We start from the raw sequence: 18,204 nt of genomic DNA on the forward strand, positions 1-18,204 counted from the left end.
TAAAACTGAGTCTTTTAAATTAATTGAGCACTGATAGCAAGTAAATGTTTAATAAATAATGCACCTGTTGCTTTCTCGATGATATAACCTCGTCAGGAACAGGTTGTAGAACGCTGGATTTCTTGAAGTTGTTTTATATTTATTTTTTGAGCTCTGAGCTCGCAATTATAAAAATAATTATATTTTTTGATAGAGTTATGAACCCTTAACGTAGTTTATTGATTACTTTTAATGATTTACTCGAGATGAGCGCAATTTTAATAGATTATACAAAACACGTGGTGACACTTGAAATTGTATAAACGAAAAGATAATGGCGTCGGTCTTCTTGCCACGAGGCAGGAAAAATCCATGCGCATGCGTCGCACAGCGCAAGTCAAGTTCTCATAGATGGACACTAGGCCCCAGTAGGTGCTGCCTCTATTTGCCGGAAGTTCAACTACATTCAAATTTGAATGTAGTTGTGATTACGCAACAATAATAATCATATAATAAAATAAATAAATGCGCAATTATTTATTCCGGCGGCTATAGAATCCATTCGACCGTTTATACAATGCAGTAATTTTAACTGATATAGCCGCAATTTTTGCCTAGGAAATTAAACAAATAATAAACACACAGTAAATAAAATAAAATAATACATAGAATAATAATAATAATAGTATGATAATAATAATGGTATGGGAGACGCGTTGAGCAGACGTGTGCTGCCATCTGTTGCCCTTCTCCGACCTAATGCAAAAATGCCGCGATATTCAAATATCGTGACACCTCCCCCTCACCAGGCCGGTCTTAGCCCTCTGCAAGACCTTTGGCCGAGACAACAGCAGTCTTCGTATACATTAGCGTGTTTCCAAAACAAATTCTAACTTCCACTTACCTTCCCGTTCTTGCTAGGTTAGGTAAGGAAAAGGTAATTGAGTTAATGTGATGCATGATTATGAACCAAGTGTCAATTTAATAATGATAAAAATATACAAATGAAAATATTTCACCATCAACGGAAGGTGACACTTCTAACAAAAGAACAATGCCCGGGTAGACTCTAACTACCTCTATTCAAGTAAACACAAAATTTGGTAACTCAACCACAGTACGTGAATAGATATGGGCCAGTACAAAAACAAATAAATAATATAAAAAAAATAATAATGTAAAAAGAAAAGAAATAAATAATAATAAGTGAATAGTGGGGCCTAACTCCTCACAGCAGCACCGCGTCTGATGCGGAATGCGAGACCGCTCTGTGCAGCATCTCCATAGGCCTCCTGGTTATGTTCACTATTCCTCCAATTGGTACCGGCGGATGACTGCCTGATCCCACGTTGGGCGCCATATAACGTTGCGGTCAATCGCGGTCAATTTAGTAAAATTTACTGAGTTTTATAAATGGTCAAATGGATTTTATAGTCGCCGGAATAAATAATTGTGCATTAATTTATTTTATTATATGATTATTATTATTATTATTTTGGTTGGTTGACGCATGCGCGGCAACGCAACAGTTGGCCTCAGTAAATTTATTTATTTTAAATAAATTTACGGGTCTTATAAATAAAACAATGGGAGATTTATTTAAAAATTATTTTATTAATTGGCTCTAAAATATGGGAATGGTCATTTAATGTCGAAAGTGGACGAATTACATGCCAAACAAGTCATGCATCATGTTGGTGTCGATGAGTGAATTAACATAAGACAGGTATATTGCTCCATTGGTTGAAATGAGAAAACATTATAAGATGGCGCTGGCTGAGGTGCCGGCATGGGACTCACGTGCTGCCATGGCCAGACGTGAATAATCGCTTGTGAGAGCAAGGTGTGTTGCTTGTTGCTGCCAGATATCTTAAAAACTGAGACGCCATTTGAACTTAGTAAAGCGTACAAATTGTATTGGCTAATTGATAGGCACTATTGACTTGATTGATTGCATTACTTGTTGTGGGAGTATAAATTATAACCAGTGGACCCTGCCAGCAGTAAATATTACAACAAAGACTGCAAGTACCTTTGTGCTTATTACATTGGCGTGTAATTCGTCCCGCGTTGGTGGCTATTCGTATATCTCTTACGTGAGAGTGAGAGAGAGCGCACTGCGTACAGTAACGTTCAATAGATATAGATATTTGCGCACTTATTTGTCCTGTCGACAAACTTGAATCCAAAACTTGGAAGTAAATTTATTCTACGTGTATTAATAATTATTGGTGACCGTATATGTTGTTGACGTATATGTTGTTGAATTTATAATTAAAAATATATCGGGTTAAACGGCTACCAACCTGGGATTGGTTTAATTTTACTGTTTATTCATTGTATACTGTCTCTTTCTTGCTATCCTTTTCTAACACCTGAAACTGCTCTCTGTATTTTTAACCCTTTCATTTTCATTTCTTATTTATTGCTTATTATATTTTGTTCGTGGGGGTACACGAACTGGCGCCCGATTCGGTTATCTAACCCAGCCTCGGACGAGCTGTGTGTCCAGTGGGGATCGTGAGCATCTCCAAGGGATATTTTTGGTTTTGTTCATCATTTTTATTTTCAGTTTTACCATCGGTGGGCCATAACGGCTATTCTGCACACACCACACTCCGCCGTGGGTTGTGACGAATAGTAGTTAACGTTATATAAGTAATGAAAGAAAAGGGGAGGAGAAATTTTTTGTTAATAAAATAAAAAGGTTATTTAACTATAATTATTAATATTGTAGGGTAAGTTGTAAGTTATTCATAGTGTAAATTACGCAGATATTGTAAAGCTTACAAATTCTCTGATGATCGTCGGTAATAAATGTAGCAGGAATCGCGTCAGAACGAACTGTGTCTTTAGGGCAGACCAATAAACCAAACTTTCTGACTATCTGCCCAGAAAATCAGAAAACACCATGGTAGTTTTGTAGAAAAAAAGTCGATTTAAATTTTTTTTACGAATTGAAAATATTGTTGTCCCAATCCTCTAAAATTTGTATCATATGTATATTTAATTACAGAAGACCGTTGAATTTTTGAATATTTTTTTTATATTAAACTATCAGAAGTAATTAGAGAATTTTGGTATGCAAATATAAAAAATAAATAAATGAAAATATGACTTGCATGATTTTCAAGTAATTTTCTGAAAAAAACACAACAAATTTTAAACATAAAAATATTGACACTTAAATTTCAACCGCTAGTTTTGATTTTTTTCTTCTTCTTATTGGCCTGAATGAACGATTAGAATTTATTTATTCATGAAAAATTTTTTGTATATTTAAATGGTTATTTTCGAATTTTCAACCTAAAATATTAAATACAGAAATGGTAGTTATTTTATAGTATAGATATGAAGCATATGGTCTACTAATTTTTTTTATAAAATTAAATCAGTAAACGATGTAAAATAATCATCTTTAATATCAGATTAATAATGAAGAAGGAAACCTTAAAAAAAAAAAAAAAAAAAAAAAAACAGGATTGATTAGCATGAAAATCGAAAAAAAAAGAGAAATTTGCATTAGAAAAAAAAAGAAATTATATGGTATTATCAAACTTTTTTTCTTTCCTCGAAATTTATTCACTTAGCTTTAAGTTCTAACGCTGATTAAAGAAAAATAGTACTTCAAATTTCAAGCAGCGTAGAATTTAAAAATGAATAATTTTTTTCAGACAAATTATAGATGACACAATTAGGCTTTTAAATGCTTTTTAGAAAAAACTAATGGCCTTGTAATTATACTATAATTATTGTATTCTAGAATTTTGATTTCAAAAGTTAAGGAAGGTAATAAGTGCCTGCTTTGAATCTTAAGCAATGCATAATTTCGATTTAGAAGAATTCTTTTCAGATAAACCATAAATGATAGGATTAAAATTTTTTATGCTTTCAATTCAGAACTAATTGTTTTATGATAAAAATATAATTATTATATTGTAAAAATTCGGGTTAAAAAGTTAAGGAAAATAATGAGTGCCTACTTTTGAATTTCAATAGCGTGGGAATCTAATGCAAATGAATTTTTTTTATATAAACTATAAATAATGTGAGGAAAATTTTAAATGAATTTTGGTCCAAAATTAATTACTCTATAATTATATTACAACTATAGTACCATAAAATCTTAAATTGGAAAGTTAGGAAAAATAATAAGTGTCTACTTTCAGATTTTAAGCGGCATTGAATTTTAACATAAATAATTTTTTTTCCTCCTCTTCAAGCAAATCATAATTAACATGATTAAACTTTTAAATATTTTTAGTTAAAATTAATTGGCTTAAAATCATATTATAATTATTGTATTCTAGAATCTTGAGTCCAAAAAAAAAAATTTTAAGAAAAATAATAGGCGCCTGTTTTGAATTTTAAGCAGCATAGAATTTCAACATAAATAATTTTTTTTCAGGCAAATTATAAATGATATGATTAAACTTTTAGATGCTTTTTGATCGATAATTAATTAGTAGTAATTAATATAGTAATTACCTTATAATGAGTATATTGTAGAATTTCGAAAAAAAAAGTTAGAAAAAATAATAAGCACCTGCTTTTGAATTCTAAACAGTGTAGCATTTTTATCTAAATAATTTATTTCTGAATAAACTATAAATATTACGGTTAAGCTTTGGAACACTTTTTAGTTAATAATTTATTACCTTATAATAATCTTATAGTTATTATATTCTAAGACGTCGAATTAATAAGTTAAGAAAAATAATGAGCGGCTGCTTCCAGATTTTAAACAGTGGAAAATTTTAACTCAACCAATTTTTTTTTTTAGGTAAACCATGAACGATATGATTGAATTTCTGAATGCTTGGTAATCGTAATTAATTCTCCTATTATTATTTTATAATCATTATATTCTAGGGCTTGGAGTTAAAAAGTTAGGGAATGATAAGAATCACCTGTTTTTGGTTTTCGGGCGACGTAGAACTTTAATTTGGAAATTTTTTTTTAACAAACTATGAATCTTAAGAGTAAACCTTTTTGATACCTTTAAGTCAATAATTACTTGCCGTTTAATTATTTTAATAGTTATCACATCCTAAAAACCTTAAAGAAAAGTTAGGGAAAAACAAAAAGTGTCCGTTTTGGATGCAAAAAAGATTTTTTTTCTGAAACTTATTTTCTTTCAACCTTATAGATTTTTATTTTTTTAAGTAGAAAATATGTATAAAGGATCTTAACTAATCGATTGCGTCTAATACAGCGAAACGGGAAATCGAGGGCCTGAAAAATACATAAAAAAAAGAAAGAGTTGAAATTTTAGTTTTGTCTTTCTCGCTATGTTATTTTTATTTTTATTTTTTTTTAAAATTACTGTTCGCTAAAAATCTTATTGACTGCAATAACTTCAAGGTCAGATGACAAGCGATGCAGACCTTGGAACTCGGTAGTTCGACGAGGTGTAGCCCCCGGTTGTAGTGTTTGAGCATTGAAAAATAACCGCGTGCGAATGACTGACCCGGACAATTTATATTGCTGACCGGGAGGAAGGCACGAACGAATAAGTTGGTCAACCTGGTCACACAAGAAAACACCCCGTTGCGGAGGATGTCGATCATAAGTTAGGGTTCGGAGATAATTGAAAACACGGAGGATGATCTGGAGAGTATATAAAATAATAAATATGTAGTAGAAGCTAGGTTTCATTGTACTCAAGATAAATCACCAAGTTAGGAAAAACAAGAAAATAAAAATTTAACTTACGTCGACAGGGACGAATCGCTCGCAACATTGTTCGAGGGTAAGGGGTTGATCCATGTTAAAATTTTTGTTAAACTCCACCAGTGTATTAGAACAATTAACTCGGGACAACGAATGATTGCAATGGTAAAAGACATAGAGAGCAGAAAAGATATCGCGAAAACCGCAGCATCAGCTGAGGAGGCTGATAACGACAAGCGGATTGTCGAGACGCACACGTCCAAAATGAAGTATCGAAGAAAGAAATAAATATGCAGATAAGTTTTTTCTCTTCTTGAAAAAAATCGAGTAAGTTAAACAGGAAGCACGTGAAATATTAGAAAATCTAACATTAAAGATCGTATTCTATATTTATGAGAAAGGAATCCAGAAGGAAATTAGAATAAATCTCAAAACTAATTGGAACAATTTTTCTTTATCCTTATTTCTCATACTTCTATTATTTTCTTTTAAATATATATACATTATAAATTTTCTTAAGTAGTAATTATACATGCGTGAAATTGTGGTTAACAAATTGCATAAAATAGACGGCAAAACATGTACGATTTTAAAAAGAATTTTTTTTTTATTATTATGATTTTAAACTTTTAGAAAAAAAAAATTAAATCCTTCATCAGAATACGACGACATTATATATATTGTCAATTGAGAAATGTTTTGTTAGGAATTTTACATTGAAATTTTATGGTTTATAAGCAATTAAGAAATACACCTTTTACAAGTTTTGTTTTCAGTCAAAATTGGTGATGAATTTTCATGATCGCTTACTAAATTGAGATATACAAGTTGAATTTTAAAAATAGACATTTTCCGGAAAGTCAAAAAAATAACTTTTTGTTGGAATTTTTTTTTTAAATTCTCTAAAATAAGCGAAACTGCTATTGGAATTTTAAACCAAACTGTAGAGCTCTAGTAATACCTGGATAAACCGATTTTGCGGGAGGCAATTGGAATTTCATGGTGTTTCACGGACGGAATTCAAAATAATTTTAACAATGCAGCAGATGCGTGCACCTGGACTATATATATATATATATATATATCCTGGGATCGTAAGAGATACAATAGGATACTTACCTGTAAATTACACGGTAATTAGGAATATTGCACATAATCACTTATGTATAAGGGAGTTAGAGTATCGTATCGATTAAATGCGTGGTAAATATTGTTGAATCGATGATATTTTTCGTTGTTGTTCGAATTAAGAAACCGAATCAGTGGGATTGATAGATTAATTCGAAAGAGGTCAGTTAGGCGGATTTAGAATTTTTTTTTTTCCTCGTACTCTTCGCCATCTCTTTCTCCTTTCCTTTATCTTTTTCGACGCTAATTAAAGAGCATTGGAAAAAACACAGAGTAAAGAAATTATATTTTTTTTTTAGATAAATAGTAAAGCAATAAATAATATTTCGAATAATAGGGTAAATCAATGGAATTATGCACAGTCACGATGAATGATAATAATCGGTTTTACTAAATAACAGAGGGTGAAAATGATAAGTTAATAATAAAAAAAAAAAAATGTGAATCGCGAATTATTGTAGAATTTTGCTAATTTACAAAAGATTTGTTTGAATACAGGACGGAGCGCAAGAATAAAATGGTACTGCTTACAATAATCCTGTTGGCTCAACCCCTACAAGCACTATTGGGGTACGATTGCGGGGGCATATCTATGAACGTCACTACCATCTCAGCAAATAAGGTGGGCGAGTGTGACATACCGTTGAAGAATCCAGATGAAAAGCCGGTATCGCTTTAATTACTTCAGTTAGCAGAATTTAGTAACACGGAAGTGTTTGAATGTCGGGTAGAAATAAATCGGGTAATAACATATTGTGAAGATTGGTATCATGCATTCGTAGTGGCAAATGGAAGAAGAGAATACATTTATGAATTAGAGTACAGACAATGCAAAAGGTTACATGAGACTGGCAGCTTAAAATTGGGTTATAATGCAGAATTCGAGGGATTAACAAGAAACGCAACACATTATCGGACAATTATGCTAGCAGGAACTACCACGGTGGATGGAAAATGTGCGGGAACACAATATAGTGATCCGTTTGGTACTTGGAGTCAAGTGATTGTGGAAGCGACCGTTAGAGTAACAGTTAGGAACTATTTTGCCACAGTGGAACGTGAAAGCAATAAGGTAGTTCTTAGCAGTGGAGCAAGATGCGACTGGGCTGAAGGAGGGTGCATAGATCAAACAGGAGGTAATACATTTTGGGAGGTCATAAGGGAGGAATCATGTCAAACAGCAAGTCACATAATTTTGTACGAGGGACCTGGCACGCTACTGTCTGGAGAAAAAGGAGAACCAGAAATTTATACGATCAATACAGAGGATATAACATTTGCCCTAGCAAAGAAAATGGAGAAGAAAATATGCGGTTACACCTTAATACAAACGGAACATCCCAAACTATTAATTAAAGTACTCAAACCAGGTGAAGAAACGGCGAAAGTAAAATCAATCTCGACGCAGGACCTTGACATATTTGCTTACATAAATTCAAAATTTGTGTATGTAGAAAAACACATTAAACGATAAATGAGATCTCTTTACGGGGATATATTAACACACAAGTGTGAAGTTGAAGGACAGGTAATATTAAACGCACTAATGTTGTCGGGGTTGAAACCGGAGGAATTCGCTTATGCGATAATGAAAGGACCAGGATACTACGCAACAGTTGCAGGAGAAATCATTTATATAATTAAGTGCATACCGGTAGATGTCCAGTTAAGAAAGGTAGAAGAATGTTATCAGGAGTTACCGGTGACTTATCAAAATCAGAGTTGGTTTGTCACGGCTAGATCAAGAATGTTGATTAAACAAGGTACCATTGTAGACTGCAACCAACTACTATCGCTTGGATATGAAGTAGATGGGGCATGGATCATTATGAGACCGGGATTCGAGGATATCCAAGAACCGCAAATGTTAAAGCCAACGACCATACCAACTTGGAACTACGAAGATACAAGGTATTTGGCAACAAGTGGGATATATACGGAAAAGGATTTGGAAAAATTGAGGAATAGAATAATGCTGCCGGTAGAAACTCCGGTTTTGGTCAATACCATAATAAGAGGGGCAACAGGCCGCACTATCGTCGGTAATACGGGAATATCAATGACACAATTTATGGATGAATCAATTATTGAAAGTTACGCAAATAAGCAATGGGATAAATTTTGGGAAGAGCAGATTTACCTGTAAGGAAAATTGAACGACAGTTGAAGGAATAGCCGGACATCAGCTGCAAGTCTCATCTGGTTGTTGCTGTAAAATTCATCAAGGTAAAATTATAATTAATTAAGGCCGGAATTTATATTCCAATGGCAGAATTAATTATAATTAATTTAATTAATATCTTTCCGTTGGTCCTCGCGTATATAAATTGGAAGTTGTAGGCCGTTGGCCATTACAACCACGCGTCTCGTCTTTTCAAAAGTTGTGTCACGCCGCTCTTATTCGCCATCTTGTCTATAACTCTGAATTATTTTATCCGAGGCCTTTGGCTGGAATAAAATAATTTTCCCGCGTAAATAATTAATTAGATAACTATCGATAACGTCAATAAATTAATTGAGGCCGGAATTTATTCCAGTGGCTGAATTAATTCATAAATAAACTTCAATTTACTCGAATCCGTCAGTAAAATTCAGGACCCGAGTAACGCCAACACAATGGCCGAATTTCTATTCAATTCATAACGTAATTCTAGTCGTGATTTAATTATAAATTAATTTTAAGTTAATTAATTAAAATATCTAAATAAAATGAAGTCGTAAAAAGGACGCTAGAATTTTTATTGAGTAAAATGGAAAGAAACGGATTGTTTAATTGTGAAGTAAATTAATGTGTAAAAATAGTGGAAAATTAACTATAGGGAAAATTCCTAATGGAAAATTATAAGGAAAAATTAATTAATTAATACTTAATTTAAACAACAAATTAATTAATTAATATGTGTAAAATCAGTGAGTTAATTAAAAACTAAGGGAGTGGTAAATTGTAATCAAAATGAGTAAATGTGGAAATTTTATATTGGGAAATTATGTTGAATTAGAGTCATATAATATTGGGTGAAAAAGATTGTGATGATATAAAAAGTACAAAAAGGAAAATAGAGTTTTAAGTAGAGCAAAGTAATGTTAATTAAAAGAAATTGTGTTTGTGATGTAAGTTCGGTGGACAAAATATAAGTTAGGTTTAAGATATGTCCGGTGGACACTAGAATTAAGAAAATGCGGGTTAACGTCCATTGGACGGTTTTTTAAAATTAGTAATTAAGGAAAATAAGGTTTAACGTCCGGTAGACGGTTTTTTAATCAAAGTGTATTAAGGTTCAAGGTTTAACGTCCGGTGGACGGTTTTTTTAAAGAGAGTGTGTGTGTGTGTGTGACGTCCGGGAGACGCTTAAAATACGTGTGTAAGTGGGAGTGTGGAAACGTCCAGGGGACGCGTTTAGTTTGTCATAAGTTTAGTTTTTCATAAGCATAGTTTGTCATAAGGTTATTAATTGTTATTAAGGGAAAATAAATAATAAGCAAGGTGCTTAATTAATAAGAAATTGGAATTAAAGTTTTAAATAAAATTTATTTCAGCCTGTTCATCATTCCTCTCCTCTCTTACAAAATTATAAAAATTACGAACGACCCTGAGCATATAAAATAATTACATCAACATCCGGTTCTGGAAGGCCGAGTCCATCTTTCAGTGGCGCCCTAATATTCGACTATAATACTTAGGTGCGACCAGACTTGGCAAGCTAATCACTCTGTAATAATTCAGACTCCAAGAGGAATTTAGCATTGGAAAAGGAAATGAAGAAGACAAGGTGGATTTGGATCAGTTTGAGGGGGAGTTAGAAGTCCGCGAGTCCGTTAGTAAAAGAGTATTTATCACCTCCTTTATGGTAACTGAAGGCCAGATTTTCAAGGGGATATTGTCGGTGTCGGATTTTCAGCGGGCCATTGGTGCTATTTTGGAAGACAGTAGAGGGATGGAACTTCCTACTGGAACGGATTCAGATGGGATAAAGACATTGCTAGCGATCATAGATGCAGAGGTACAAGTTTATAATCAAAGAATTATATACATCTGGAGGGTGCCGCTTATGTTAAGAACGAAATATAGACTGATCAAACACTATACGTTTCCCATCATGCTATCAACAGCACCGAAGTATGGGATGATCATAATGCCGACTACACCATATACTGCCATAAGGGAAGGCGAATATCTATCGCTTACAAGGGACGACATCGAAAGGAGTAAGGTAATCGGTGATCGATTCTTTGGAGCTAGTAGAGTTGTCACACATGAGTTGGAAGGCGAAAAGGGTTGCGAAGCAAGGTTGTATGCAGGGAAAAACGTCGATATCAAAGAGTGTGAATTGAGAGTGGTCAAGCTGGAAAGGACATTTTGAATGAAGTTACATAATACTAATGTCTGGCTGTTTGTTGCCATGGGCGATGAGATTTTAAAAATTGGTTGCGCCGGAAATAAGACCGAGGAAATGACCGTGAACGGAACGGGAGTGATGTGGAAGCGGGAAGAGTGTGAGGGAGTGACCGGTGAAATTATTTTAACTCCAACTCGAGGAATACATGTCGTGGCAAAGATTATGGATAGAGAGCTGGGTTGGCCAGAGATTGGGGAAGAGTTGGAAAAGATCCCGGAAGGAACTGATATTGCCCTAGATAAACTAATGGCCGCGGTGGGGCAGCTACAAGGTGATGGGGCCACCGTGGAAAAAAAGGAGGTGTCAGATTAGCAGAGGTGCGACAGGAGTTGCGCCACATGGTAGAGATTAAAAGAATACAAGCTGAACTTGTGGAAATCAAGACCTTTGCCGTGTATTTCTGAATAGGACTAGGCGTCGTTATATTTTTAATTTTGTGTGGATTGTGTTCAAGATTATACATAAAACGAAAACTTCAAGCAGAGAATGAGAGGCAAGCAGAAAAAGGTAAAATTACAACGTCAGAAGAGCCAGAGGTATCTACAAAAGGAAGATTTCGGGTGGAAAACGAAAAGCAGACGGAAGAAGAAAGAGCGACACCTATCGAAGAACCTAAGATGGAACCAGTTCAGCAAAAGGATAAGGAGTTAGGCATTCTGATGCCGCCACTAAAATCGAGGCGGATGAAAAGGGAAAAGAAAGTAGATACTACCGGATTGAAGGAGGGACACATCGCTATTGGAAATGACGAGGCACAGAAACAATCAGGGGTATCGTATGCGGACTTAGAAATGATGCAGTTAACACAGCTTCCTCACCACAACAGCGAACCGGAAGGTTTGACCAGAGCTACTACTGCCCGTCGGAGCATTTGGCACTATAAGAACTTGAGACTGTAGAGGAGTTCGTCATCAGCAACCTAACCGTCCCTCATTCCTTTCCCAACTTATTTGTTTTGTTGCAGGCACGCCACACAAGGAAGATGCAGCCAGCATGCCGGGTTGTCCGTCTATTGGATTTCAGGATCACGAGGACTCGGGTCGATGAAGCCCAATCATAACGTACAAGGCAGTGGAATGCAATTAACATTTTTTTTTATTATTATTCATAATTTGTTACTATTCTCTTGTGTATTGTTCTTTCAACAAATATTCTATTTTCCTTAGTATGTAGAGAGTCTCTTCAGGGAACATAAGCTTACGTTAATATATATATACATATAATCCGAAGGGCATTCTGAGAGATAAATAATCATTTTATTTTTTTTCGAGTATTATATTTTTTTTTGAACAGGTATGCAACGTATACTGTTGTGCAGCTGAAAATTAACCTGAGCTCCAACTGGTCGAGAAGGAGAATCGTGATCTCGAGTGATAACAGGGAGTTCACATGCGACTTACCCTGTGAATAGGATTGTCTCTTTTACCATTCGGGAGAATGGCTTTCTTTTTCGAGCCGGGGGAGCGTGTGACGGGTGAGCTGACGCCCATCCGTCTAATACTAATTAATAAATAATAGATAGATATATTTTAGTTCAGAAAGCAATAAATTTTATTGTAGTTTCATTAGGCGCTATACAGCTGCACATATATATCGCATTACATTAGTTGTATTAAGTCTTACTTTTATAAAGACAATGCGATGAGCAGATGTTTCGCGTGGTCAGCAGTTTTGACTGTTGGAAGAAAAGAGTTCCGTTGGAGACTGCGAAGGGATATTTTCTTATGCAGCACAAAAAAAGTTCTCATGGGAAACGGCGGAGTGATATTTTGGAAGCAGAAGATGCAATTGCAGAAGAAGAGTTAGTTACCATAGTTAAGCTGATTCGAATAGTCGTCTGCTCGCGCATAAATATTATATCTCTCTTATTTTACCGCTTTAATTACAGATCACTATAAGAATACGTTTGATGCCGCCATTGTTGAATGAAAATATTGTATTAGTATCCGATTCATTTATGCTATCTTAGATTTGTAAAAGAGACTCTCAGGGCCTTTTCTGGGTACTCCCATATTTTGGGGACGCCCAATAAACAAATATCCATATAATTCACATATAGTCATTCCTTCACTGAGCGACCCACACCCCTTTTTAACATCCTATCAAATGTCTAGAGACGCTGAGCTAGGCATGGTAAGATCGGTTACGCAGTAAGAACATTAAGGTGTAAGCTCACACGTAACAGTAATTAAAGGCTGATTGCAAATAATAGGAAAAATCTGTTGTTGGTGCCTATTATGCAATCTATACTAGTCGTCATTGTGATCATGGTTTAGAAGTATGGGTTACCTCAGCACATCAAGAAAACAGCGGTTATAATATTGCATGTGCTTTTACGTTTATTCTTTATATACATCATTTTACAGTTACATTTATAATTATTTCTTTTCAGTTACATAATATAATTAATTGTTCCTGGATTTAACAAGAAATTTAGAAGAATATAATAATAAATCCTATAAAAAATTATTGTTCATTAAAAATTTTGTTTTCGTAACCTGTCTTACTATAGTCGAGAAGGTGATTGGAGATATTGTCTTCGGGAGAGTAATCAACACTCTGATATATTTCGTCTGTACGATTTTTATTGAATCGTGACTTTTGCTGTTTGGAAATCATCGTCGTTCGTTTCTGCTCAAAAGCTTGAATGACTTTCTGAGAAATCCCCGTTGACGTAAGTCGTGAGTTATCTGTAAAATCATTGAAATGATATTTCCGCCTTCACTACATATAATTCATACATATTCTACATATAATTCTACATATAATTCAGTAAAATGACATTTTTCGAATAAATCTATAAAACAAGATTGAAAACTGATTCTTAAATGTAATTTTGATGCACAGGAAAAATCGCAGCTCAAAATGAATTAATAATAAAAGTCATGGATTGAGAAAAACTTTTAGAACAAAAAATTCACAATTCAAACCAAAAATTACTATTATTAAGAAAAATTTCCTCTCTTTGTTGATTTCAAGTATCAGTATTGTAAATTTTACGATTTGTGAAATTACAATCCTAACTAGTACTAATTAAATAGCCCAAGTAACAAATCCTTGAGCAAGATTTTGGTGCCAGTTTCTTGAGCAAAACCTCTAGACACTAGTGTTTTTTTCTACGTTGAAAAGTTTCTGGCGCATTTCTTGCACCAGTGACTTACGACAGGTACTTACGCATGGCTTTCACAAGATCTGCTCAAGGCTCAAGGTCGATTTTGAGACGTGAACAGATCTTGAGCAAGCCCTGCGCAACTATTTTCAACTATAGTCTTGTTTCGGAATTGAGTTATAATCTGACATGAATTTTTTGTGTAAGGCTTGCATTAGACTTGCTATTGAAATCTGGCCACAAAAATCTGCAGCAAGACACATAGTTAGGAAAAGACACTAACGTAGATTAAACTTAAGACCGGGCTGCTCAAGCCTTGAACAAGATTGACATATGGAAGAGAACAGTGAAAATCAATAATTTTTTCTAAAACGATCATTCCGTAAGTAGTAATATTGAAAAATCTCTTCGATAATATTACAAGTTTATGTTGACAACTGAAAGCATTGTAAAAAAACTCTAGAGAGAATTCTAAAAATTATGAATTGATGAAATTTGTTGAGCTATTGCAGTTTCTATAGCATTGATAATTTAAATTGCTTCTTATCAGAAAAAAAATATTATTTGCTATAATAACTTTTGATACATGAGATATGAATGTATGTATTAATTTTTTTCCTGGGATCAACATAAATTTTCTTACGCTCGGGATGTTCTAAATAAGTCCATTTTTCAGCTCCCATTATAATTTTCCCCAGAAATAATGAATAGATTTCATAGAAATCTAACTATTGTATTTGTCTTCATGATGGAAGTTTCGAAAAATTTTGCTATCTCTAAACTCAGTTCGGCGAGCTGAGTCAGGAAATACATACACGGAGAGAAAAATATCGCCAAAATGACTATCCAATGTATCCTCAAATGACGTATCGTCAGAATAACGATTCGTATACCTAATTTAAGAATACTCTCATATTAATTTAATAATCTATAGTATCGTTAAAATAAAGATACGTATTTGGGTTAGGTTAAGTATTCGTTTATTTTATTTAACAATACGACGAATAGCCTTTGTAACGATATGTAGTTTCGTTGATATAGGTATCTGTATCGCCAGCGTGAGGATCCGTATAGCTAAATTGGCTATACGTATCATCGTTCTCGGTTGCCGGATGCCTAAATACAGAGTTTGCGCAATAGTCATGTCAGCGATTCATAAAATGCCTAAAATAAGGATACGGATCGTCATTTTGACGATCCACTGTGAGGATACTCTGTATAGCTGAATTGGCTATACGGCGTATCGTTAAGTAACATGACTATACAGCGTATAGCCAGAATAGCGATACGTATACTTAATCTGGCGATATTTTTCTCTCCGTGTATGGTTCAAAGGTTTATATATTGTGACGTTACATTTCCAAAGAAGTTGAGTTCGAGGTTGAGTAAGTGTGAGTCTGTGTGTTAGAGAGAGAGATAGTGGGTACGTGTGTCGAGGATTAGATTAGATAAATTAGTTTATTGTTCGTAGAGTCAAATAAATATTATGTAACATAGTTGCATATATAATATACAGAATAAAGTATGTATAAAGTTCAGTAAAAATATATAGTAATTGTAACAATGTAAGTAGATTTAATTAGGTTAGTATCACAGTAGGACGAGACAGTCATCTCGAACAGTTCAGCACAAAAAGTAGGTATCCGTTGTAAAGTAGCCACTTGTGCACTTCTTGTTTGAAAGTTGTTGTACATCGAATACTTCTGATGCTCTCTGGGAGATCATTCTGGGAGGAGGGAGAGTTGAGAGAAGTTAAGTGTGCGGAGGAGTGCGTGTACGGTGCATTGTATGTTTTGGAGTGTCTGTGTGGTGGATCGTGGATTCACCGAGGAAGGTCTAGCTGAGTCGCGGATAGTGGCCAAAATAACGTGCCTATCGACCAGTGATGACGCCTAGGCCCAGGCTTAGCCCTTGAGGTTGGCGTGGTGATCGCGGAGGAGTGACTGAGATGTTACCGCCCCTTCATGTTGGTACCCGGAGTTATCTGGGATACGTTTATATTTATTTGGGGATAGCAGGCCTCGTTTGCGATGCTCGAGGAAGCCAAAGGTTCGTTAACTTCGGATACCATGGGGAGTAATATTACGGGAAGGTCTGTGAGTCTTCGGCTTGTATGTAGTGGGAGTACAAATGGATGGAGAAGTGAGAGTGACTGAGAGGGAGTAGAGCGTGTGAGTGAATAGAGTGGGTGATTAGAGCGAATTAGTTGTGCGAATACCGGCGAGTGAGTAAGTTGAGATTCGGAGTTGCTCGCGTACGAGTTGACCCAGTAGTCAAGTTTGGAGGTTTGGAGCGAGTAGTGGCGAGTCGGAGAGTCACCAAGGTGGGCCTTGACCACAACCCTTGACTGATGTCGTTTTGAAGTATGTAGCTCTAATTAATGTGCTCTGGGAGCCGATTATCGTGATGGTTGTAGTTTCGAATTACCGCATTATTTATTGTAATTTATAATTTATCTAGAAGTGTACTGAGCTTTTCGTGATTCGTCGTCATCAAGAGGTGGCCGATGTCATACTCAGGTATTAATTTGTCTGACGGACTGAGAGTACTAGACCTCGAGCCCTTAGCTCCGTTCCCGCGGCATCTTCACGATGTTATATTTGGTTTCTTTTTATTATTTTATTTTATTTTGTATTAATTTAATTAATCGGCTTCATCCACAAAATAAGAACCGTGGCTCTTTCTCCACAACCTAGCATACTGAGCACACCAGGACATCCCTCTAATACCGTTCATGTCTCTAATCTTCAAAAGATTTAGATTCTAGGATTTAATTTACGTGTACGTCTAGACCAGTTACCGATACCGGGAAAATAAAAGTTGGCTGGCGCCCGTCAAGATCTAGAGGAGATGAGAGGGGATATCGGTGGGCGAAATGTAACGTAGCCCGATTTTGTTGATTTGAGTATTAAGTATTTTATTGAGTAAAAGTTAAGTGTAAATTTTGTGGAATCTGATCGAGTATAGAAATTTTACGTTACAATATGTTTTTATATATATATTGCAATGGGTTTTTTACCACCAGGGATGTACCGGAGTGATGTCCGAGTACACCTACAAGTTGACAACTTTGTTAAAAATATTTAAAGTTGGGTGGCAGGTGATTTAATAATCACCAAATAACAATTATCAAAAATTGACTCAGGTCCGCAGATCGGGGAGAGGCCAGGCACTTCACATTAAGATAAATGATTGATCATAATTACAAATACAAATTAAATAGCCGTATACTGAGCAAAACAAAATATTTAAAAATTACTCGTACTTGATCTAAAAACACAAAGTCAGTTAATTCGGTTGAAGCAATAAAAATTACTGTTAATGTCTGGAGATACACTGACAATGTAATTATAGACTAAATACTTGAAGAGTGACGTTAGAGTATATATACATCACGGCACAGCTCGACTGCCGCAACAAAGGAGAAACGGATCATCCGAAAATTCTCGGAAATACTCGGATGAAATAAAATATCAAATAAAATTTCATTTCGATACGGCGTTCAATTGCACTATCGTTTAGTCATTGTACGTAATTATTTGATTCCCGTTTGGCATCCATGTCAAAAAGGCATCATTATGTTATCTGAAAAAAAAGTATTTTTTAGAGGCGAGACAAATGTTATCTTTTTGATAACTTTCTACAGATATCGGTTTATAGAGATCTAAAAGATGACTTTATGATAATTTCTGTAGATCTCCTTATGAAGTCAAAAATATGTTTTTTTGTCAACATTTGATTGTAGTCTAAATTTATCAGCTGACGTTTGGTTTTCATGAATTTTATGTTTTGTTAAGTCTAACTTACAAAATCGATATACGTGCTAAAAGTGTTCGATTAAAAATGTCCTTCAGAAAACGATCCAAAGAATTATCTACGAGCCGAAAAAAAGACGTTTGCGTAGACTTCAATACTTCA

General features: G+C 34.7%; 1 protein-coding gene across 2 annotated transcripts in view; it reads right to left on the minus strand.

Moving 5' to 3' along the window:
- Positions 1-13,503: 13,503 nt before the first annotated feature.
- Positions 13,504-18,204, minus strand: part of LOC130669511 (chitin synthase chs-2-like) — a 147,063-nt gene continuing 142,362 nt past the window's right edge. For both annotated transcript variants that reach the window (XM_057472464.1, XM_057472463.1), the window contains exon 14: positions 13,504-13,867. In XM_057472464.1, the coding sequence (XP_057328447.1) occupies positions 13,644-13,867 (224 nt within the window). In that variant the 3' untranslated portion in view covers positions 13,504-13,643. The remainder of the gene's footprint in view (positions 13,868-18,204) is intronic.

The sequence above is a fragment of the Microplitis mediator genome, chromosome 6 (genome assembly GCF_029852145.1).
Source record: "Microplitis mediator isolate UGA2020A chromosome 6, iyMicMedi2.1, whole genome shotgun sequence".
Taxonomy (NCBI): domain Eukaryota; kingdom Metazoa; phylum Arthropoda; class Insecta; order Hymenoptera; family Braconidae; genus Microplitis; species Microplitis mediator.